General features: G+C 43.2%; 1 protein-coding gene across 1 annotated transcript in view; it reads right to left on the bottom strand.

Annotated features, from left to right (window-relative positions):
• Positions 1–12,981: 12,981 nt before the first annotated feature.
• Positions 12,982–26,165, bottom strand: part of DGKQ (diacylglycerol kinase, theta 110kDa) — a gene marked incomplete at its 5' end in the record, with an annotated part of 37,311 nt that continues 24,127 nt past the window's right edge. Inside the window, 4 exons of the mRNA XM_009697294.1 lie at positions 12,982–13,080; positions 14,256–14,408; positions 16,259–16,370; positions 18,010–18,156. Coding sequence (XP_009695596.1) covers positions 12,982–13,080; positions 14,256–14,408; positions 16,259–16,370; positions 18,010–18,156 — 511 coding nt within the window. The remainder of the gene's footprint in view (positions 13,081–14,255; positions 14,409–16,258; positions 16,371–18,009; positions 18,157–26,165) is intronic.

The following is a 26,165-nucleotide window of genomic DNA, read 5'->3' as shown; positions in this document are numbered from 1 at the left end:
TTTAAAGAGACTGAAAAAAAGTTCACACAGTGTTCACTTATAACCCAAAGAAGCATGAAAGAGCTTTTCTTTCTTGAGGAGAGCAAATACGGCAAGCTGTACAGGGCAGTTACATAGGAGTGATGACGAGTCCTGGGAAGGGAATGGCTGATCAGGAGTTAGGAGGAGGATGGAGGTACCAGCAGGAGCCAAAGGTTGGGACACTGAGGTGGAAGAGTGCAGAAGGAAACAGTGTCTCCCAGTCAAATGAAGCAGTCTTCCTTTCCTGTAACAGGGCTGATGGAGGCTCTTCAGTTCTTGCATCTCCTAGGTGAGGTCTATTTCCACACTTGTGTTGCAGATGTGCTGAGACTCTGTCAGACAGCCCCCTCAGCATCTTGAAGTTTTGTTCAGACAGGAGATGTCAGGGTGCAGCTGTGGGGACTGTGGCTTACAAGACTGAGAGTCGAAGGAGACTTGGTACCAGCTCTGCTCCATGTTTTGTAGAGGAGGCTACTGCAGCAAAGGAGAGGACACCAAGCCATCTTCTTGTGACAGAGAGACGTGGGAGCAGGACTTGCGATGCCAGGTTGTGTAGTGGCCCTTGTGACTGGATTAGTTTCAACTTGGCCAGTTTGATGCAGGACTGGCAAGATCCATGGCTGGTGTCCTTGCTGCTGGGGCTGCTTTGTACCTCCAGAGCTGCTGTAGTTGTTTTTGCTTTGGGAATTGCAGGAGGGAAAGCTGCTTTGAGCTGGGATTTCCTGACCTCAAAACAGCGTGCAAATGAGCAGCCATGTGAGGAGGAACTCCAGAAATCCTGGGCTCACACCAGCCTTGTAAGTAGCCGGTGCAGACTCAGGGACACTGTTCCAGTAGCAGTGCCAGCACTTGGCTGTGAGAATAGCTGCTTGTGGTAAACAATCAATTTGATTCACAGCACAGGTTGGCTGAGTGAAGCCCTGAAGGTGATGGACCTTATCCCTTCCCAGTTTCCCAGTCTGGGGTGAGGTGCTGTCCGTGTGCAGTTTCTCTGGGTATGTTTTCTGGCCTCCCCTTTTATTTCAAGGGTCCCGTGTTAAGTCAGCAGGCTCCTGGTCAGAGCACTTGTCTGCCAGACTCTGTGGCTGATCCTCGCAGGCTGTTCTACCTCCTTATTAAACTCTGTCTGTAATGGTTTTGTGGTGGTTGTTTTTCCTCTCTCTTTGTGATCCCCTAGCAGACTTTTAAGCTGGATTTCTTGGTTAAGAGGTGTGACAGCCGGGTTCTGGATAGGCCAAGACTATGGTGCCAGCTACAAGAGAGGCCTAGGAAAACTGAGAGAGATTGAGAGATTCATTCAGTAGTGAACTTTGAGCCCAGTTAGTTGGCTTGGCCCATTTGTATTATTCATGTCAATGTTGTTTGCCTCTATGTGGGTGCCTCCAACGGCTTTGCTCTATGTCTGTGTTGATGTTTACAACAGGCTGATCCTGGGAATGAGGAAACACAGCCGCCGCCACCAGGCATTCCAGCATTTGGTCATTCAGCCCCAGCGCAAGGAATCCCCGGTGTGCTACAGTCCACCAGTGGTCTGCAACAAGAAGGCATCTGTTTTAGGGGGCCAAAGCTGTCATCTGATGACCAATTTGATGCCCAACATGGCTCCAGCTGCCCTTCAATTTTATTGCCTTGTGATTTAATTATTTAAAGTCTAAAAGTTTTTGCTTATCTGTACTTCAGAGTGTATTTGTCTAACTGGTGACTGAATCCACTTGGAAGTCAAACTGGGATTTATCATGGCCAAACCATCTTTCCCATTCTCAGACAGGAGTTCCCCTTGATGGGAATCTGGCACGGCCAGATTGCAAGGCACAACACTACATGAGCAGGAAGGGAGGGACTGCCGGAAATCACCCGCTCTGCCTGCAGACCACATCTTTGCTGTTCTCTCAGCTCAGAGGAGGGCAGGGGTAAAATCCACTGGCAGATCATCATCCATATAGGCAGAACATCGTGGCATCTTGGAAGCACCTGAGTTCCTGGATGTGCATTGAACCGTGTAACTACTAATCTTCCACTGAAGCCTATGGTGCCTCACCCTGAAATAGCAGATAACTTGACCTGGTACCTTTTCTGCCTACAGGCCACTTCAGGTGTACTCTATGCACTTAACCATGGGGTGCAACCCTCTGGATACCCAAACAGCCCCTTGTCCCCCAAATCCCTCCAACAGTGAATGTCTGGGTCATCTGGAGCCCCAGCTAGGAAGCTCCTCCACTCACATTTCTTTCCTTCTTTTCCTCTTTCCCGTTGGCAGTCAGAGCACGCACATTGTGGCTTGGGTTAAGGTTTCAAGGCTTCCCTGCACATGGGTAGGACTGAGGATGTGCCTTTACACTAAGCAACTCTACAAGAAGCCTCACATGGCACCTGCACCACAGCGTACGTCTGCTGGCTGCCTCCCATGGGCGGGTTGGGGTGTCATGCCCCCAGCTTCAGGGAGATGTCTGTCAGGTGTGATGCCAGAGCCTCTAGCAGTGCTCTGCTAGGAAGGAGGATCGTAGTTTCATCACTGCCACCTTCTTCCCAGTTACTGGAGAACTAGATCATACTCCTTTTCTTTTTCAGGACTATATACAAGGATGAATCTTTTGGTCATGTCTCCTGAAAAAACAAAGTTCACCTAGCTCACTGCATGCTGATGTCTCACAAAGGTGTACCACAAGTGCACCTCCAGCATTTGGAAGGATTTCAGTACATTCAGCACCCACAGAGATTTCCCAGGTCCTCCAGGTACATGTGTTTTACCCACTGGACAGCCTGGCTGACTCCTGTAATTGCATATTTGAAATAGATGCTGGTTGCAATGTGTAAAAGTTGAAAAGAAATGCATACAATGTGAAGACCAGTATGGTTTAGTCTGCCACACCACCACTGGGACCTGAACAAAGAGTAAGTGGAAAATGCTGCTTTGCTTTCCCCACCTAACAGAGAAAGGGCAATTTTTCTTCTATTTTCAAGGCAAGCTAGTAGGCATAAAACTTGGTTAAATCATAAACACTTTAGGTTTGGGTGTTTTGTATTTTCTTTTTTTTCCTCTTCATGAAGGTCAGTATTTTGTTGGCTTCCCCTCTTTTCCCAGACCAGTAGTCCTGAACTGAATTTTTCTATATATGTTTTTTTAAATGTGGTTGTAGCTGCTTCAGAGCTTGTTAATTTGCAGCCCAGCAAGGAATAGTAAGGTTTACCCTGAGATGCTAGGGCAAAAACAAGCCCTCTCCTGTTCTGCAATCAATTGTTGAACAGAGTGCAGAGAAACAATTGCTCCATGCCAGAGGAAGGGTTACTGCAGGAAGGACACCCTGAGTGGAGGTGTAAAGCTGATGGACCCCATCAGCCATGAGAGGCGGGCCAGAAGCTGATGGGTCTTGACCCCCAGGGAGGGGTGGTCTGTCTACCCACAGCGGGGCAGAGTCTTCATCTGGGCTCTGCTCCCTGGACAGCCATTCCTCTGGCCCCAACTGACTCCTTCCAAGCCAAAGTCCACGGGGTCTGGCCCTTGGGTTGTGCAGGCCAGGTCCACCACCACTCACCCGAGCCAAGCACAGTGGGGCTACGCATGAGCCTGTTCCCCACAGCCTGAAAACACCAGGTCATGTATTTCTACAGCAGTGCAAATAGGGCAAGCAATTGTACAAAACTACCTTGGAAAATCTGGATCATTGTTAAAGTAACTCACAAACCAAAAATGCTTAACACACTGTGGTGCTACCACAGAAAGATTTTACTGGTTGCAGTTAAGTGCTGCCCACAGAAATAATGGTTCTAGAAGTGCTTGAATATTGCCAGTGTCAAACTTAGTGTGTGGTCTCATCTTAGAAACTAAAACCTGTGAAATAACAGTGCTACAACACAGCCACCCTTTCAGGGAGCATGACCCAATCTCAAAACAGCAAGGCTACAGAATACCTATAGAAGTAGTGCCCAGCTGAAGCAAAGTATGTTTCTCTCTGCAGAAGTGTATTTCACTATTTTTAAAGCATGACTACTCCACAAACATCCAGGATAGAAGAGATGTTGTATTTTTCGCAAATTCTCATTACAGATCTCTGGAACTTGTAAATACTATTTAGAATACAGACTTTTAAATCAGTGCAAAATGTACAATCAAATTAAACACAAAACACATATTGCAAAATATATACAGAATTATTCTAAGAATATCACCCAAGGACAAACAGATGTTTAAATATAAGAGAAAAGTCCATCTTTTATAAATTACTTTTTTTTAAACCAATTAGTACACTAGGCATATTATTTGTAGACAAGTTACCACAGCATAGTGATTTGCAAGGCAGACACTGAGAAACAAGTTATATCATTAAAAGCCTGTTTCTGAGACCAATCCACAAGTAAACGTGTCGTAATGCATTACAGGTTTGAGGCACACAATGCGGAAACAGTTTTTAACCACTTCAATGCTTATACTTAGGCTTTTTTTCTGAGAATTATTAGGCAGATACACAAAGAAGAAGCACTAGATGATAACTAAACTGTTCAATGGTCAGCTTACCTTAGCTTGTTGGGTCAAGATGATTTATTACCAATGTATTAGAACATTCACAAAAAATGCTGTAAGACATCTTAGAGTATCTTAATATTAAAATAGCATTCATAAAATTGCTTGAAGTTGGATGATTTAAATAACCAGAGGTGGAAAACACAGTTATTTAAGCAATAGTTAAGCCATAGTTTGAGAAGAGTTAAGACATCATGGGTGGTTCATAAGTAGGCGGGACACTGAAATCTATAGTGAATTACAAACTCGGTGATGCTCTGCATTCAAAGCAGAGATGCTCCCTTCCAATAATCAAAACTTGAAGCTTCAAGGTATTGATCGCTACTATCTACAACATTGCTAATTAAACTATCCCAAGGATAACTTGCGTTTCGCATGTTCAGAAGCTGGTTATACAGCTATTGCTATGCTACAGATCCCCATAATTTTAAAATAGCAGTGAAGACTTATAAGCACCTAAAATTACACATTAAATACTCAGTAATTCTTCAAGCACCTCTTGCTACCCAATTTGGCAAGATCAGCAGCACAAAGAAAGGGATGCCATGGCGAGGCAAGCTGTTAACTGTTGACACAGGCACGTGTTGATTTGCGCCAGCCTTCCTTCAGAAAGCAAAAGGACTAATGTGTGGCACTCCCTGCGGACAGCAAGAGAGGACTGTAACTGCCAGTCACCAGACTTGTAACACACCTGCAGTCAAGCACGAGGGCAGGTTCTGTGCTCCTTAACCTGCAGTGACTTGTATGGGGGAAAAGTTCTGCCTTCTACAGCTGATGTTTATATTAGGAGTTGCTGCCAGAGGGGTAATATGGGATACACACAATATAAATGAAGCCACATCTTCTGAAATCAAGTCGTCTTCTAAATAACACACTTGAGCTGTGCACGGTGACATGTTAAATGGATGTGTTGCTAAGAGAGCTCAGAGGGGTAACTGCACTAGTAACAGTGCCCTATTAAAAAATACTTTGCTTTGAGATACATCTTTAATATCTACACACATTTACTTCAAGACTTCAGATCAACTTTTTCAACAACACTGATCTGCTTATAAAACATTCTCATAAATTATCATCACAAAAAAATAAAAGTCAATCTTTTGGAAAACATGTTCAATACAATACTTGTATCAGTAGAAATTCTTCCTATGAGCCCATGGCAGAAAAGTCATAATCCACACTTAAATCTTTCCAAAGGGACATAACCAGGAATCTAAACCAGAAGGCAACTATTTCATTGTCATGGGAAGCAGAAACAATGCTTCCAAAACATGGAAAGACTCTACTATTTCAGCCAACATGTATAGGTTTACAATCAATGGTCACTGTCCTGTAAACATTGAAACTGCTGGTCTAACTGCAGGTTAAGATTAGTAATTTGCATTCATTTCACTGCATTCCACACATACAATGGCTACACTGTTTAAAAAAATACATTAAATAGCAAAAGGAATGAAGGCTTTGAGCTGGATTTCTTCTACAAGCCAAGTGTCAAATCAGTAAATGTTGACATTATAAATAAAACTTTAACATTACTTTTATGCATTATAAAATCAGTCTGAGAAACCTAAATCTTAGAATAGCAGCCAATTTGTAATTGTTTAAAAATATATACGAACTTTCAGTCAGTCAGCTATAAATACATACTGCGATGGCAGGAAGACACCATCTCTCATTCTCAAGCAGGCTTTCAAGGAGAATGCAGTATTGGAGGTGGATGGGGATCAAGGAGTGCTGCAGTCAGAGAAACTCCAAGACAGCTGCATTCTACAAACTTGTTTTCATCGTTACCTGAAAGTGCTTATTTGTATCCATAGAATCATCCCCATATTTACAAAAAAGTACAAACATTGCAATTTTGCCACACCCTAAGCCTATCTAACCTGCATTTTCTGTTAAGTGCAAAAAGTACATGAAGTGATACATGCACGGCTGCATATAAATCAAAGCCTGAAAATGAGGCCCTGCTGTCACCATGAATCCAAGGTAGTTCAGTAGTTGCCGAGTCTTTTCTGCACAGCTGTTAATGGCTGAAGTAGAAGCTGAAGTAGAAATTAATGAACAGACTAAGCCCAACAGCCATGTTTCAGAGCAAGATCTCCACCCCCCTGCTCTGCACAAACGTTCACCACCACATACTCGTGCCTTTGTTAGCAGTCTCAGTATAAAGGCTGGGCCCAAAGGGCAGGCAGGCAGTCTAGCAGAAGAGGAAAATGCACAGTTACTGTCAAAGTTGTAAGGAAGAAGTATGAGGCGCAGACTGAAAGAATATCTGCTGCCAGGTCTCTCAAGTGCACAACTCCAAAGCACCCCTAGTTTCAGGGCTGGAGTATGGACCAGCGGCTATGCAACACAGGGCATACTTGCTCACAGAGTCAGTACATTATAAAATACCCATGCGGCTAAATCTGTTGTCTTCAACATAAATCCTTTTTAAGTGTCACAACAGCTCCTCTTACTTTCCTTCTACCTCTCACAAAATAAAGCTTCATTTGGTAATGACACATTTATATGTCAACTGACTGCTGCACAGTAAGGCGCATGCATAAATGCTTAGTGATTCCAAATAGCTGATACTCAAAACAAGTACATTATTTGCTCTTTAAAGAAATGCAATCTGTACAATACTTGTAAGAGGGTAACTGTGAAGATTCATGAACAATTGTCTGTAACAGTTCATTTAGTTTTATTCCTTATTTAAGTCTTGCAGTGGACTACGCTACAGCTTCTTCTAGTTTTTAAAATGCTACAATAGCCATTGCCATTGACTTGAGACACACACAGAGACTTGATTAAAATCTAGAAAGAGCAAGAGGAGTTCAGACTGTACACATGCAGAGACTGTACTCTAAACACAGTTGTGCTTTCACTCTATTGCCATCACATCATCTTGGAATGTCCATTAGAAATATGTGCTGGGAACCTCCATGGGACCAGTAAGAAAGCAAGTTCTGTCTCCTGTCCAAAACTGATGAGAGAAAGATCCAGAAGTGAGCACTATCACAATGTTGTAACACAGCAAAACCTGTACAAGAAGGCACTGTGAAAGGAAATACAGTAAGGCCTATTTTTTAAACGGTGTGTGCATATGTATGTATGTATACACACACACATATATACACATATATAAATAAACAAAAAGGTTTTTGGCAAAAAAACCCTGTTTCGTTTAAAAATCAATGCAATGAAAAAACATCAGCAATTTAAACTACACAAATCAAGTGTAAAAGCCATGGGGAAAAAGCAGCAAATTATCTGACACAGCACCTGAATCTCAAGGATGAGCTTTTGAATTTTGGTTCTCCTAATTCAAGACAGAAGTAATGTGTTTACCCATCAAAACAGATTTTAACGAACTGACCACCTGTTCTCATCTGCAGTAGTGGGGTATTTGAAATACACCATGATTTTCAGGACCGTTCTCTCCCCTATGCTGGCAAAGCCTAGTAGAACACCAGTAAAAGGTCAGGAGTGCAAATCTCAGCAGGAGAGATGCTAGCTGTGCTATCTGTACCTGCCGTGGTTTACAGGCAAGGTAAAAAGGCAGGGCAATCGAGAGAGGATGGAGTGTGCTCAGGATAGCAATAAGTCTCCATCTCCTCACTGTCTATAGATTATGGTTCCTGGTCCTGTGTCCCTGCCTTGACAGAACCAAGCCTCCTCCACAACACTTTTGTTATTGCATTATTTAAAGCATTTGGCTGTGTGACTACTAGGTTCTCATACAATGTTAGTCGAAGACAGCGCCAAGAATTATTTATCTGCCCACTATCATGAAAATTATACTGAATGGTTTTGTTCAACCTAAAGGCTAAGTCAAAACGTTTCATATTAAATGCAAAGAGTTACCTCCTCTCTTCAAGGAGGTCTTACATACTATGGAAGAAAATACTAGGCCTTCTCAGATACTATGTATGATGAAAATGTAACAAAAAATTAAATATTCTTGATATACTGGCCTTTATAGTACCTGAAACTGGAACATCTTAATAGAGGGGTTAAATAATGAGTTTCTCCTTTTAAAAACTTTACAGGAGCTTTCCTATCTCAACTGTCCAGGAATCTGTTTTGTCTTCAAAACACACGAAGCATCATTTTAAGATGCACAGAGGCCTTAAATGCCAAGCATGTTTTTCTTAAGATACATTTTCATTCCAGTGTGGCACTTACTGCTCAAACAACATGTGGGAGTTGGTTTCTGGAAAAAAAGCAAAGAGAAAGAAAAAAGAAAACTCAAAGCCTTCCTGTCCTCCACCAGGATCCCCTCTGGCAGTTGCGAGGAGAACACATTCATACTTCTGTGTCACCTTAGTACCATGATGCCACCCCAAGACAGGCTTGTACAGTATTCCAGGGGTGGAAAATCCCCATGGAAGGATATGTCACAGTAAGAGGCCCTCTGATTAAAATACTGTGACCCAAGAGTTTTATGTTATTTCAGATAACAGATACTGAACAACAAGGAGAGACAGCCAGGACCTTAACGAGCCAAGAACATGAAACAGCCAGCTGCCTGCTGCAGGATTATGTATGTCTGGAAAAATAGTAAGACAGGTTTATTTACTTGGGCTGCAGAAGTCCGTACCAGCAAGCTTAAAGCTTACGCATGTTTTCTGTAACAGGGTCAAGTTTCCTCTCCATTACTGAGTCAGCAACTGGAAAGAAGACCATGCATTCTTTCTACTGCCCTGAGGACACAAAGCCATTTCTCTGTCTTTCTGGACAATTATAAGCAGCAATCTATTTCAGATTTCCTCTCTAATTTGTGAGTTCCATCCTGAGAGAGCAGACCCTGAAATACCCTTCCTACTGGTAATGCTGGTACCAGGATGCCAGAAGAGCTCCAGCTGATCCTTCGTGCCCAGGTTCTGAAGCAGCGGCAACCCTGTGCTTAATGATCAGGAGATGAGGATTTTAGCTCTGTACTATCCATACTATCTCCTTCATAGCACGAGTCCAGTTTGCATGTTGAGTAAGTTGTAGCCCACATGGTTCTAACCTGAAGAACATCCCTAAAAATTAAAGAAACAATTTAAACAATAACAGGCTTAACTGAAAACAGGAGTCAGTCCTTTAAATGCATCTCTACCTGAGCATTAAGAACAGAGGGAATCATTGGACAGGAGGGAGAGGCTGCAGGTGGCTGACATTCCTGCATGGCTGTTTTGTCTGTTTATAGCTTTAGCTGTACAAATCTGTTGCTCTAAGTGACTGTCTTGCAGCACCCACATTCACACCCTCATCTGCACAGTGACTGGAAAGTAGAAAGCACAGGAAATGACCAGACGTTGCTGAAGCTGGCATATTGCTTAGACTATAGACTGATCAAGATGACCCAGCAAAAACTGCCTCAGCACATAATTGGCTCCAACACAAAACTGCTTTTGTGTATTTTGAAGTTACACTGAAGTCCCCTGAAGCAGCTGGAGATGTTTTGCTAGACACACTGGCAAGAGGAACGCCCCTAAACATTTGTAACAGGAATAGCATGGCCAGCAGGACCAGGGCAGGGATCATCCCCCTGTACTCAGCACTGGTGAGGCTGCATCTCGAATACTGTGTTCAGTTCTGGGCCCCTCGCTACAAGAAGGACATTGAGGTGCTGGAGCGTGTCCAGAAGGGCAACGAAAGTGGTGAAGGGTCTGGAGGGTAAGTCTTATGAGGAGGGGCTGAGGGAGTTGGGTTGTTTAGCCTGGAGAAAAGGAGGCTGACGGGAGACCTTATCGCCCTCTACAACCACCTGAAAGGAGGTTGTAGCGAGGTGGGGGTTGGCCCCTTCTCCCAGGCAACTAGTGACAGGACAAGACGGCATAGTCTAAAACTGCACCGGGGGAGGTTCAGGCTAGAAATGAGGAGGCATTTCTTCACAGAAGGGGTTGTTAGGCATTGGAATGGGTTGCCCATTTGGAGATGTTTAAGAAAAGACTGGACGTGGCACTTAGTGCCGTGGTCTAGTTGACATGGTGGTGTTAGGGCTAAGGTTGGACTTGGTGATCCCAGAGGTCTCTTCCAACCTTCTGTGATTCCCTAAAGCTGCACCTGAATGATGAATTCATGCCATCTGTAGCTGAGTGACTTATTACCGTGCAATAAGTAAGTCCAGGTAACAAGTAAGCCCACTGGCTAGCTAAGCAGGCTCTGGCCAACATGGCTTAAGTAGCTCTAAGCAGCAGATGCATACAAGTGGCAAAACCCTGCAACCACAGAGGGCCCCTCGTGTATGACGATAGAATGGTTTGGGTTGGAAGGGACCTTAAAAATCATCTAGTTCCAAGCCCCCTGCCATGGGCAGGGACACCTTCCACCAGACCAGGTTGCTCAAAGCCCCATCCAACCTGGCCTCAAACACTTCCAGAGATGGGGCATCCACAGCTTCTCTGGGCAACCTCTTCCAGTGCCTCAGCACCCTCACTGTGAAGAATTGCTTCCTAATACCTAATCTAAATCTTCCCTCTTCCAGTTTAAAGCCATTGCCCCTTGTCCCATCACTCCATGCCCTTGTAAAAAGCCCCTCCCCAGCTTTCCTGTAGGCCCCTTTAGGTACTGGAAGGCTGCTCTAAGGTCTCCCTGGAGCCTTCTCTTCTCCAGGCTGAACAACCCCAACTCTCTCAGCCTGCCTTCATAGGAGAGGTGCTCCAGCCCTTGGATCATCTTCGTGGCCTCCTCTGGACTCGCTCCAACAGGTCCATCTCCTTCTTGTGTTGGGGGCCCCAGAGCTGAAGGCAGTACTGCAGGGAGGGTCTCACCAGAGCAGAGCAGAGGGTCAGAATCCCCTCCCTCGATCTGCTGATCATGCTTCTTTTGATGCAGCCCAGGATATGGTTGGCTTTCTGGGCTGTGAGCACACATTTCCCGGTCATGCTGAGCTTCTCGTCAACCAACACCCCCAAGTCCTTCTCCTCTGGGCTGCTCTCGATCCATTCTCTCTGATGTTGACCTGGTGTGAAAGGTTCAGTCACTGGAGGACCATGGTGAGATGAAACCAGCAGAGATGTGAGTGAAGGCCAACACGACTACGGCCATAGACAGAAGATATATGTAGTGTATGATGGGACCAGCATGTCTCCTCTAGTGCCAGTCTCTAGCAGGAAGCTGTAAAAGAAGTACTGGATCCCCACGTCTTCAGCAGATGGGTAAGCACAGAGAGGTGATCTCGGTCTTACAGCAGCTGACAGAGGAACAGCCTCTGAAGAACACACACTCATGCAACTGAGAAAAGACAGTCACTGTGTCCCTAGGCCCACACCTGATAACAACACACACCAAGGACTCAAGAAGGCTGACCAGGTAAGTGAGTCTTCATGATGGCTATTGCATTCCCAGTTACTTGAAGCCTACATGCACAGTACAGACTTCAATACTTCCTAAGGTTCCTCAGCAAAGCTACAATGTACTTTGGTTCAGCTCTAACATATGACTGTGCTAACTTACTTCAGTGAACACTAAATGGTACTTCTTTTACCTTAATTAGTGATGATTTTTCTAGTCTTTGAGCCTGCTGTTAAGTAACAGTCCCACTGTGACAAATTAATGAAAATGAAACAGTGGAAGTAAAGACAAGAAAAGTCTAGTGTCAAAGACAACGGTTTCAATGACAGAAAAAAGTCAGTATAATGTAATACTGCCTCGGGTATTCTTATTCCTTTTTTACATTAGAGTGGTAGCTGCTGAAATTCAAACGCCTTTTAAAACAGGCTTTGATTGAATAATATAGGCGAAACTAAGCTGCAGTTGAAAACTTGCTCTACAAGCAGTTTCCCCTTCATTGATATTGTCCAAATACTGTTGAAAGTAAACTCTGAAATGTTTAGACTCAACTGTTCTAGTACTTTCTCTCTTCCCAGTGCATGGGACTCCTTTTATAGAAATAATCTCTCTTGTGTTTTGTATTTTTCTCTTTACGGTCGTACTGTTTCAGCTGTGCTATTTGGACTGATCCAAGGAGTTCTCAGCAGCTCCTGTCTTTGCCTTTTTTTGGCTGGGAGGCTACTGTGAGCATTCACTTAAAGGAACACATTTTCATTTATGAACAATCCACCAGAACTTATCTGTGGAATAATTTTCTTTAAGAAAAAGTTGGGAGGAGGGGAACAGTCTTTGTGAAGGTAGATGCAGAAATCTCAGCATCTTGGAATCCCTGTTTGGCCTGTTTCTATATACATGAAAAACTGGGAAATGGCTTATGGAAAAGCAACCCAAAGTAAACATTTCAGATGAAACAAGTGGTACATAATAGTTATTTGTAACAATGAGGCACTATCTTTGAAAGACAAAGTAGAACCCAGTACTATCAAGATGTGCACGTTCTTCAGAGGCTGTTCCTCTGTCAAAAGGCACACTCATAAGCAACCTTCTTCACTAGTTGTCTGCAGCCAGTTTCACTGAGCCATCTTGGTATCCACAGTAGGTGTGCTGCATCACTTCTAAGCACAGGTCTCTACTTAGCGTCCTCCTTCAGAGACTGACATGCCATCCACTCTCATCTCTCTCAGACTTCCAGTTTTCTTCTGTTTCTGCTTAGATTTTTTCAACATATGGACCTAAAATGGGAAGTTTTAAAAGAAAGTGAGTGAGTATTAAAGTATCTGTAGTCACCTATAAGCAGATCTAAGGCAACTAACTAATAAAGAAGTAAAATGTTGGAACTGCAACAGAAAAATATTTAAATACGCAACTATCTGAAGCACCTATCCTTCTAAAGCTATAAGATTAACTGTTTTTTTCACATATACATACACATGTATATATCTGTATATAGATGTATGACAATATGTATGTGTATGCATATATATTCATGTATACACATATACATACGCATACAGATATATATACAGATAATGCTATTAATCACTAAACTCATAGAAAGATAGAAATATTTCTCACTGGAAGGACACGTTAGGTTTGTTCTTTATCTCTCTCTTCCCCACCCCCTGCCCTTCTCTCAGGAAAAGAACAAAGTTTAACATATTCCAAAACAATTGAGGTATGACCCTCTTTTTCACCCATGTTTCCTCTGCAAGGGCGATTGTTCTGGTCACCCTCCTAGGGCTACATACTCTCTGAGATTGCCTGTAGCTATAAATTTCTGTGAGTTAAAAAGGTATCTTAAGGTAGCAGGCAAATGTGTAGATCAGTGTGCGCCAGAGCCAACTACTGCAAAATGTTTATTTCACAATTTCAATGTCAATAGAGAAGTTAAATTCTTAGGTAGCTGATGCTCTTTTCCTTCTACATATACATTGAGGTATCAAGGAAAACCAGACACTGATTACTCCAAAGTCTCTTTTTCTCAGACTCTCCTCTTCCATTATTCAGTTTTCTCCTTTGCTACTCTCTGACAGACCTTCTCTCCTCCAGCACCGCCAGCAGACTGCTTCCTACCTCACACACTGCAATACTACCATGGCCTTCATAACTGCGATCTGCTTCAGGGCAAGCAACACTACCTGGAGATCTCAATACAGGGGAAAAAGTTAAGTCACTAGGCTGAAGCTCAGAGACTACTTTTTTAAACACAAGCCTCATCTGTGCCAGTGGAGAGGGCCCTCAAACCATTCTCTGTAAAAACTGCTGTTTATTTCTCCAACAGATACTACACCATGCCAATTAGCTCCTTTAAAGTTAAGCATCAGCATGTAACAGACAAGCAAGATAATATGGCAATATCCACTGGAGAAACAAAGCCAACTTGCTAAGACAAACCTACAGCCAGTACCTTTGGTCCTGCAGCAGAAATAATAATCTGGCCAGGGGCCTGAATCCAGGGCTCTCCATCAACTTGAACTGGAATTGGCTTTAGGAGTGTTACACGAAAATAGGAGCCTTGGGCTATGCGGATTCCTGATCGAAAACCACCTTGGACTTGACCCTGTTAGGAAGTAAATGCCAGTATATCAATCACCCCAATAAACAGGAATCACAAATACTAGCTGTACTTAAGCCAGGTGGATAGAATTTTACTCTCACCTGACATTTTAATTTTCAAGTAAAAGAAATGTTCAGGCAAAATCTGCATAGGATGCCTTTACTGACGCAGCATTAATTATTTAAGTTAGTGCATGAGGAAGAACTCAGATATCTCTCCAGGCTGCCAGAGGCAAAATAACTTACACAGTGAAGTCATTTATATGCTCAGGTTGGCCAAGGAGCATTCACTCACAAAGGTCTTCTGTGCTTTTACTTCCCCCCTCCATAACTTAGTAAACACATTTTCAAAACACGTAGCTATACACACACACACTTTGGCACACGTGAAACTCAAAAGTCTAAAAGCACTTCAGTAAACAGGTGGAGAAAGAGTTTTGCCAAACTCAACTCCACACACATATATTATAAACATTCAACCATATATACATATACTCAACTACCGTAATAGCTGAGTGTTAACAGTAAGAAGTGAAGCAAAGTGAACTTTGCTGCTCCACATTCTCTTGGAGAATGTGTATAGACACCAAACATGGGGATAAAAACCTTAACAGAAGATCACAAAACCAGGGCATGGGTTTTTTAACATTTATATTCCAAAGCAACGGGTACAGTCCTTGTTGCTCCTAACTTTCATAAAAATTTTAAGGATCTCTACCAAACCACTTCTTCTAATGGAACGTTTTTATATGTGTCTTCCTTAAAAGATCTAAATTACAAAATGGTAAAGTTGGTCAATACCAAAGATCGAGCTGCACAAACAATTTTAAGCACCCAATTTTCCATTTTTGGTGGTTGTATGGATTAGTTGTCTCTAGTTACCTGACCACATATGCTTTTTCAGTAGCAGATTTCTTAAGATAGTGAAAGAAATATGAAGAAAAGACAAAAATAACCTGCCATCCCATAGGACTGCATTGCTAATAGGAGGCCATTTAAAAATATGTAATACACAGAAGAATTCAAGTTGCAGAAATTAAGTAGTAACATTCTTTGCAGAACTAGCATACCATCTGCTTCACATAGTGTCTGGATCAAGAGTAGCTAGCATCAGATTTTCAGAGACAGGTCTTGGAAAGCCTGTGGCACATAATTATAAAGCTACCTGTCTAGAAGGAATCTCTGCCCTGTGTGATGAGGTATGACAAGATTTTTCACAAATACACTGCCTAAGTGAAAAGTGCGTGCTTTTGTAACATTAAAATAAAATCTTGTTTTCATCTCATGAACTGTTTAGTTTTGACACCACGACACCTGTTATGAGAAAGCTAGTACATTCCGTAATACTTATATATATATATATAGATGTTTGCATTTCATACATATGTATACATGTATGTTTCTGGCCTTGGTTCAAAGTCTACTTAAATCATGAAGCATTTCCCCATGCACTTTTAACAAGTTCTTCACACTCCTATTAACTTCTCCTTATCAAACCACAGGTTTCTTCAGTTTCCATTACATCTGTTGTAGTCTGGCACCTAAATATGGACCTTCAGGGCAGGCCAGTAAGCAGGCAATGAGAGGGCACTGCAGTCTACGAACAGGCATACCAGCTGCAGCTAAACTCCCGACATCTGAACACTTTGTTCACAGAAAGCCGATGCTGCCCATGAATTCTGCTTATGGTCTATAACCATTTCTGTATGATGCAACAAGTACCTGAATAAACGATGGTATATCATAGATGCAGACTTTTTAGGACTACGCACTTGCAATGCACAGTTTGTTACAAAAATAAACCAGTCTGAGAAAATGAATGTTTTTTCAGTTCTTACTGAGACGCCAGCTTACCATGTGAACAACGCCAGTAACACCAACAACTTCCAGCAGGCCATCATCGATGCGTGGTTTCTCAAAGCGGTTATCACTCTCAGATCCCCAGAGATCGGCTCCAGACCCCCAGCTGCATAGAGAGCACACCACAGTGACCACCTGTGGACTTCTGTCTGCCACAAAGCACCCTGCCTGGCAGCCTGCCACAGATGGCTAGTTTGCAGATTCCAAAAGCTAGACACTCTGATCCCCACGAGCCGGAGGAGACAACACAGCTTCCTTGCACTGTAAAAGCAGGAATTGTTTTCCTAAAATTTGGAAGACTTCTGACCAGATATTTAGGAGTGAAAGAAGGAGTGAAGTAAGTAGTTTCCATTTGAAAGAAAAAGAGTAGGAAAGAAGAAAGTAACTCCAAAGAGTTTTAGTTTGCTGGGAAGTACAGGTTACAGCTACACTAACACTTAACTTCCAAGACTTAAGAACTTTACATAGATCTTACTGGTCTTGACAATATTCATGGAAGCTACTGAAGAGAATCTACAGCTAAAACAAGTATCAAGTTTTTATTCTTGTACCTGGCCAAACTCACTTGTAGTTAAGCAAGTATTCCTGCACTTTAATCCGCTGACATGCTTCTGACAATTTAACACCATGTTGGTTTTTGTGCAGTATTGACCCTCCTTACTCAAATCACTCGCTTACTGTTTTAGTGCATTGACTGCTCAGTACTAATTGTAATCTTTTCTTCGCCACAGTTCACATGTGCAATGTATACTTGTGCATATGTGCACGTGCACATATGTGTGTGTACCTGTAAATATATGCATTTGAACAAAAAGTTGAAACATTTTCGGACTAAAATGGAAAGAGTTACAGGTAGTTTAAGATAAGAGTGTAACTTGAAAAAAAAATAGTAATAGTATAGCAGCACTAATCACCTGCTGATTTTGTGCAAACAAGAAACTTGCCTCTACCAACAGCAGATCTAAGGAAGCCAGGTTTCCTGCAGATTTGCCTTCCTTTTTTCACAGCAGTAACTCTAGCTCCCTGCAGGTGTCAGGGCAGCCCCCACAACTCCGTGAAAGGTACCCAAACTGTGGGTTTTCCACAGCTAGCCAGGTAGCATCACTGACTCCACATATACTGACCAGCTGGTTGTATGACTTGGATAGTGTTTGACAGTTGAATCCTGGCTGGCCTTCACTGCAGAAACTGCTTAGGCACTTGGTCTCTAGCATGCCAGAAAGTATGTGCAAGTTGATCATCTTTGATCCTCCTACAAGTCACGGTGAAATCCGGTGGACCATTCAAATAGTTTGGAGGAGGGGGAAAATGGTAGTGGACAGAAGACACAGGCCTTCAACCATGCCTAAAAAGTCATGTTTTACTAGAAAACTGCTCCAAAGGAAGTCTGAAGACCTTTGGTGAGGAAATCATTCCAAATTACAGGACACAGAAGAAATAGCAAATGTACAAGGGTTTGCACTGGGAAAACAAGATAGTACCACCTTTATGTAGAGTGAGATTGTGAGTTTCAATGGATCAGAAAAACGATGTCAAAATGGTATTAAGAGCTAGCTCCCCTTAAGCACAGTTGCAAAGCCAGCAAGTCAGGCAGTAATCAAAAATACCCAGTAACAACCATCTATTAATCTGGACCATTTAACATTTTATCCAACCATTTGACATTTGAAGCTCAAATACCAAGCAGCATTTCCACACATACAGCCAGACATGTATCCGCACAGGATTCTTCCTCTCCTTTTTACCTGGGTATATTAATAAAAATGAGTCCTTCTATACTTGGTAACTCCACCTCGTGTTGGTCCACTTGAAGCTTTATGTCTTTGTGAAGATTTCGGGTATGACTTATCTTCTGCAGCCCAACTTTCACATAAACGCCTTTGTTGTGAAACCTAGGAGCAGACAAGCATCCTGTAACTAAAAGGTAAGGCCCAGCATAGCACTCTTCCTTGTATATATACCAGTATTGCCCTCTAGCAGGTATGTTTATAGTTTTTCGGTTAAAACTCTCTCCAGATTCTTCTAGCTTTACTGCAGAAACAAAGCATAAGCCACAAACTGCTACTTTATATACCTTTTACTTAAGGGATGATTTGTGCTGTCGAGCCATGTGGACATCTGTGAAATTTTATTACAGAAAAATCATCCCTTCTTAAGGAGTCACCTGAATGCAATGCCTCTTTGAAATGTAAACTTCTGGGCTGGAAAGTTGTATTTTTAATTAAGACCTAGCAGTCTTCATGAAACATTTTAAAATGTTTTCGCATGCAATGCTAGAATGATTAAGGCACAAAAACCTTTGCAAGTCTTTGCTTTACATATTGCTAGTTCAATGCTGTAGAAACATTGAATGCTGTAGAAACTTAAAACACACTTAGTAATGTTAACCTGTGACAGAGCTCTAACATCTCTAATTTTAGAGTAAAAAAAGATTAGGAAGATTATATGGCATCCCTAGAAATGTCAAAATATTTTAAGAATAACATAAACAAATGTTAGTTAAACACACACAGTATTTTCTCCTACAATGGAAACCTTTGGATACATGGCCTTCAGGGCAACCTTAAAATAGAAAGCGTAAATTTCCATTATTTGGCCCTATTAGCACATGGATGTCATTGGAATCCCAACTCTGCAAAATCTCTCCAGAATTATGTCTAAATGCTGTAGACATTCAAGTGGGGAAGACAGCCAGTTTAACATGCGGGCAACTCTTCAGACAAAGCCTGTTCAGTTATTTTAAATTATTACATTGGGAGTGATTAGTCCTACCCGCTAACAGTTTTAAACAGCACCGAATTAAAGGTACCTGATGTAACACCATTTAACATATGCTTAACATATGTTTCTGCTCAAGACAAGACAGTAAGATGTGTCTATACTAAGATAGGTTTTGTCCAATTTGGATACAACTGAAAAATAACAGGGTATCAACAGGAAACATAATACTTCAAGTATCTTCAAGAAGCATTCATTTTTGTTGCATGAAGAAGGAAGCCTGCAGAAACTGAAAGAATATGGCACAGTGCCGTAACTGCAGACACAGTCCTGAATTACATGACTTCTAAGAAACACTTATGAACCACTGAAGTCCACAGCATCCAGAGACACTGGATACAGCACGTCATGACGCACAACAAAGGGTAAATCCGCCAGAGATTAAATCCTATCACTCCACTCTTGCATACATATTCCATTCCATTTATGTATCTTATTAGGATATTGAGACCAAATAAGAACAAACAAACTGATTTCTGTAACTTTACCACACCAATTCCTACCCAATGGTTTGAAGGTGACTGAAAGATTTTATGACTAAAATGACCAGCCAGTCTTGGAAAGGTGATCTTTGCACATCCACGGCTAGAGAGAATCACCACCCTTCTCTGCACATCTACATGTGGGACAGTGGAAGTTGTCAGTCTACTGCTAGCAGTAGCAAATAACATACTAGCTTGCCCACTTGGGTGGAAAGAATAAGCATCTCCTAAAGCAAACCCTTGGTTAGACACATTTTGCAGACCATAGTTTCACCAGAGTTAATTAGCAACGCAGGAAGGAGGAAGTTGTCCTTGGACCAGTCTCTAACACCTTATTTGTCCTGAAGGAAATCAAGGTTTGTATGAGGTGAGACCCACATTGCAGTCACTGCTGTAAAGGATACTGATGGGGATGAGAGAGGAGGGCTGGACCTTACATGCAGCTCATCCATCCCCATGGAGCCACTGAATCTTTGCATCAGCTTGGCTGCAACAGTTGCATCATTATGTCATCCCGGAACTATCTGGAAGGTTCTCTAGAGTACAGATATGGAAGTAACATCCAACTGCTCAGATGAGTCTGGGAATTTGACCTACACAGCTCAGGAATCACCCTTTGGTTTGTTTTTCTACAAAAGATGCACTACAAGTACAGCCAACATTCACATACTACCCGATGCCCCACTGGCTACACCCATAAAGCTACATACACCCTTCCTGAGGGACATTCAGGAGGTTGCACTAATTCTTCAGTTTAGCTAAGTCTCTCAGTGTCATGGTTTAACACCAGCCAGCAACTAAGTACTATGCAGCTGCTCACTTACACTGCCCACCACTCACCCAGTAGGATGGGGAGAAGAATCAGAAAAAGGTAATTAAAGGTAATTAATAACTGAAATAAAGTAAAATATTCTAATAATAATAACAACAATAATAATAATAGTAGTAGTAGTAATGAAAAGGGAGGTAACAAAGAGAGAGAGAGGAGTAAAACCCAGGAAAAGACAAGTGATGCACAGTGCAATTGCTCACCATCCACTGACCGATGCCCAGCCTGCCCTGAGCAGTGATCGGCCCTTTCCAGCCAGCTCCCAGCGACCCCCCCCAAGTTTCTATACTGGGCATGACGTTCTAGGGTATGGAATATCCCTCTGGCTAACTCGGGTCAGCAGTCCTGGCTGTGCTCCCTCCCAGCTCCTTGTGCATCTCCTCGCTGGCAGAGCACGGGAAACTGAAAAGTCCTTGACTTAGGGTACGTACGACTCAGCAACAACTAAAACATCCATGTGTTGTCAACATTATTCTCACACTAAATCCAAAACCACAGCACTGTACCAGCTACTAGGAATGGTATAGCTACTATACCATTTATATCATGCCCAGGTTCCACACTTTCCAATATATCATCACCCTTCCTGTCATTTAATATATATACACACTGATATAATTCCTTTAGTTTATGGGCCATCCCTCTAAAACGTCCGTTGAGTTCATTTAGTCTACAACTTTGGGCTCCATCTGTCGTAACAGTCTTTCAGGACAGGAAAAAATGGTGTGTGGTGGTGTATTGTTGCATGCTGAAGCCAGTTCTGGTTCCATCACTGCTGCAACTGTCCAGTTTCATCAAAGTTCATTCTTCATTAATCTGGGTGATTTTTACTGTAATACCCTTGATATGGCATATAGCCACCATAGTAGTGATGATATACAGTGTTATATAGCAATTAACATCCTACAATTCAAATCATTGGCTATTCTCACCCAGAATCAAATCCCCTTGAGGTACACATCAGACTTCCCCATCCTCCCACATTACCCAGCAAGTGCACCCAGCTTTTGAGAAAAAGCAATCCCACAGATGGGTCTGCCTTTGCCTGAGGCAGGTATCACCCAGGTTGTTTTCCCTAGCATATTTTTAGGTGCACCACAGGGACTTTATCCTCTTCTATAGTATGTAAAATTTTTGATTGTGCAGGGCCAGCCCAACTGGCAGATGCCATACTGTTGACTAACCAGGTGGCTTTTGCTAAATGTGTATCCCAATGTTTGAATGTCCTAGCAGCCATTGTTCTCAATGTAGTCTTTAACAGTCCATTGTATCATTAGATTTTTCCCAGAGGCTCGTGCATGATGGAGGATGTAATATACCCACTAAGTACCATGTTCTTTGGCCCAGGTGTCTATGAGGTTGTTTCATAAATGAGTCCCGTTGTCTGACTCAATTCTTTCAGGGGTCCCACGCAGCCACAAGACTTGCTTTTCAAGGCCCAGGATAGTGTTCCAGGCAGCGGCATGAGGCACAGGATATGTTTCCAGCCAACTGGTGGTGGCTTCCACCGTTGTGAGCACATAGTGTTTGCCTTGGCAGGTTTGTGAGAGCATGACATAGCCAATTTGCCAAGCCTCCCCACATTTGTATTTCAGCCATTGTCCTCCATGCCAGAGAGGCACTAACTGCTTGGTTTGCTTGATTGCAGTGCATGTCTGACATTCATGGATAACCTGTGCGATAGTGTTCATAGTCAAATCTACCCCGTGATCACAAGCCCATCTATACGTTGTATCTCTTCCTTGACGGCCTGAGGTATCATGGGCCCATCACGCTATAAACAGTTCACCCTTATGCTGCCAGTCCAGATCCACCTCAGCCACTTCAGTCTTAGCAGCCTGATCCAACTGTTGGTTGTTTTGATGTTCTTCAGTGGCCCGACTCTTGAGTACATGAATATCGACGTGATGTACCTTCACAATGAGGTTCTCCACTCCAGCAGCAGTATCTTGCCATAATTCAACAGCCCAGATGCACTTGCCTCTGTAATGCCAGTTACTCTGCTTCCACTGCTTTAATCACCCCCACAGGGCATTTGCCACCATCCATGAGTCAGTACCGAGATAAAGTATTGGCCATTTTTCTTGTTCAGCAATGTCTAAAGCCAGCTGGATGGCTTTTACCTCTGCAAACTGACTCGATTCACCTTCTCATTCAGCAGTTTCTGCAACTTGTTGTAGGTGACTCCATACAGCCGCCTTCCATCTCTGATGCTTTCCTACAATATGACAGGACCCATCAGTGAATAAGGCATATTGCTTCTCATGTTCCAGTAATTTATTATACAAGGGGGCCTCTTCAACATGTCATTGCTCTAGGCCTCACCTGAAATAATTCTTTTTTTCAGGTCACTTGATAGAGAGGGCTTACAATCAGACTGTAATTTGGAATGTGCATTCTCCAAAAACCCACAATGCCTAAGAAAGCTTGTGTCTCCTTTTTGCTAGTTGGTGGAGACATAGCTGCTATTTTGTTGATCACATCCATGAGGATGTGATGACGTCCACCTTTCCATTTTATTGCTGAAAACTGGATATGCTATGCAGGTCCATTGATTTTACTTTGTTTTATGGTAAAACTGGCTTTCAGAAGAATTCAGACTATTTTCTTCCCTTTCTCAAAAACTTCTTCTGCTGTATTGCCCCACGTGATGATATCATCAATGTGTTGAAGGTGTTCCAGAGCTTCACCCTTTTCCGGTGCAGTCTGAATCAGTTCATGGCGAATGGTAGGGCTGTGATTCTACACCTGGGGCAGTCAGTTCCAGGTGTACTGGACACCCCTCCAAGGGAAAGCAAACTGTGGTCTGCACTCTGCCGCCAAAGAGGTTGAGAAAAACGCATTAGCGTCAGTTGTGACATACCACTTAGCTGCCTTCAACTCCAGTTTGTATTGAAGTTCTAGCATGTCCAGTACAGCAGCACTCAGCGGTGGCGTGACTTCATTCAGGCCACAATAGTCTACTGTTAGTCTCCACTCTCCATTAGATCTTCACACTGGCCATACGGGGCTGTAAAGGGTGAGTGAGTTCTGCTGATCACTCCTTCACTCTCCAGTCAATGAATCAGCTTATGGATGGGGATCAGCGAGTATCGGTTGCTGTGATATTGCCGCTGGTGCACCATTGTGGTAGCAATCGGCACCTGTTCTTCGACCTTTGGCAACCCCACAACAGAAGGGTCCTCCGAGAGACTGGGCAAGGGAGACAGCTGCTTAATTTCCTCCATCTCCAAGACAGGTATACTAAAGGCCCTCCAGTACCCTCTTGGGTCCTTGAAATACCTTCTCCTGAGACAGTCTACGCCAAGGATGCATGGAGCCCCTGGGCCAGTCACAATGGGGGGCTTTTGCCACTCATTCCCAATTAGGCTCACTTCGGCCTCCAATACAGTTAGCTGTTGGGATCCCCTTGTCACTCCAGAAATATAAATAGGTTCTGCCCCTTTATAGCTTGATGGCATTAGGGTACACTGTGCACCACTGTCCACCAGAGCCTTGTACTCCTGTGGGTCTGACATGCCAGGCTACCAGATCCACACAGTCCAATAAACCCAACTGTCCCTCTCATCCATCTGGCTGGAGGCAGGGCCGCTCTAGAACTGGTCACAGAATTCTCCACTCACTCCTGCTAAAAACAGATTAGAATTCCTTTCCATAGGACCAGGAGTAAGATCAGCCCTTCCACTCTGTCTGGAGAACTGCCCACCAGAAACTGGAGCTGCAATTTTGTTGGAAGAATCCCCATTTGTGATTGTTTTTTCTTGCAATTCATGTACCTATGCCTCTAGGGTCAAGGTAGATTTTTCATCCCACCTCCTTACGTCCTCTCCATGGTTCCGCAGGTGAAACCACAGGGTACCCCATGGTGTGTACCTTCTACATTCTCTCTCTCTTAAGCAAAAGAATGCTTACTGTTAATAGCTGAGATATTGGTCCATACAAGTGGAGAGTAGGACTTAGCCTCTTTGAGTTGCTGGACCTCCTGGGACAGCTTTTCCACAGCCAACACAATGGAGGAAGAGAGATTTTCCTTGTATTGCTACAGTCGGTGAGCCACTTCATCCACTGCTGGTGCCTCTTCATCTCTCCAGGTCATTACTGCCAATGAGTTCGCCTATGATGATGGTGTGTTCCGTACAAACTTCCGCCACATGGGTCATGTACACCAGACTTCATCTGGATCCGTGGGTGACTGTGCGTTGGTTGGGTCATAATAAATCATCTCTAGCATGGCTAATTCCCTCAGGTACTGGATACCTACTCTCCATAGCGGCCCATTTGTCTGGTTGACATCTAACATCTTCCTCGAAGGGATATCCTTCCTTCCCGCTTGACAGGAGTCGTCTCCAGAGGCTGAGGGCTTAGGTCCCTTTTCCAATTGCCTTGTCAATGCTCCTTTCCCTAGAAAGTGATCCCAGATGCTTGGCTTCCCTGCCCTCTAATTCCAGGCTACTAGCCCCATTATCCCAGCATCAGAGCAGCCAAGTGATAACACGCTCACCTGGACAACAGCTGAAATCATTCTGCATATCCTGCAGCTCACTCGGGGATAGGGATTTGGTGGTTACCTTTGGTTCTGTCTCTTTCTCCTGTTCTTGTGATGGCCCTGTTTCATCTTCCTTTACTAAACAAGCTGCCTTTCGTGTTCATTTTTTCTTGTGTATGGGAGCGACTGATACTGGCATGGGTTGGTCCTCTGGTTCAGTTGCATCACCCATTGCCAGAGTCTGAGTAAGCGCAGTGCCTGTTGCCAGGGTTGGAGTAGCCACAGCAATTGTCACCAGGGTCGGACTAGCCGAAGTGCTTGCTGCTGGGGTCGGAGTAAGCCCAGCACCTGTCACTAGGGTTGGAGTAGCCACAGTGTCTGTCGTTGGGGTCAGAATAGTTGCAGTGCCTGTCCCTGGGGACAGAAGAGCCGCAAACAGTTGCTTAACCTTAAACAAGATCTGAATCACATTCATTGGTCCTAGCAATAGGATGACAATGGTTTCAACGTCCAAAGGATATTCAAAATTTTCAAAATTCTCAAATGCCATTGTATTTGGGCTGGTGGAGAAGGAGAAGACATGGAAAGACGTTTCCTCCATAGATTGGCTCTCCAAGGAGAAAACGTAAAAGATGTAATTATTAATAGTTCCCGACAGATGGCTCCCGAAGTACAGAGGTGACAGCAGTGCTGAGTACAAATAACCAGATTAGTTTCCTGACCAGCAATTCTATCATACCATAAACCCGTGTTACAAAGTACAGCAAAATCATAACCTTAACCCAGACCCAAAGATAATAAACAATGCAACAGGGAACACATTCTGCAAGAAAAGTATTACATAGTGCAACTCTGAGAACCAGTGCAACAACTCTGAAAGCAAGTAAGTCAACATTGTGACCAGTGACTATTAAACTAATATAATGAATGCTTATAACAAATTTGCTTTAACATGCTGTGGTCAGATCTGTTGTTATCTCAACCCTTTGTGCCCCACATTGGGCATCAAAAAGGGCTGTCGTGGTTTAAACTCAGCCTGCAACTAAGTACCACGCAGACGCTCGCTTACTGCTTCGCCCCAGCAGTGCAATGGGGAGGAAAATTGGAAAAAGGTAAGACCCATGGGTTGAGATAAGAACAGTTTAATAACTGAAATAAAGTAAAATATTATACTAACAACAACAATAGTAATAGTAATGAAAGAGAGACAACAGAGAGAGAGAGACGAGTAAAACCCAAGAAAACCAAGTGATGCACAGTGCAATTGCTCACCACCCACTGACTGATGCCCATCCCATCCCTGAGCAGCGATCAGCCACACCCACA

The sequence above is a fragment of the Cariama cristata genome, unplaced genomic scaffold (genome assembly GCF_000690535.1).
Source record: "Cariama cristata isolate BGI_N322 unplaced genomic scaffold, ASM69053v1 scaffold5193, whole genome shotgun sequence".
In the NCBI taxonomy this organism is placed as follows: domain Eukaryota; kingdom Metazoa; phylum Chordata; class Aves; order Cariamiformes; family Cariamidae; genus Cariama; species Cariama cristata.
The sequence above is the reverse complement of the archived record's forward strand: the minus strand, read 5'-3'. Positions and strand labels throughout refer to the sequence as shown.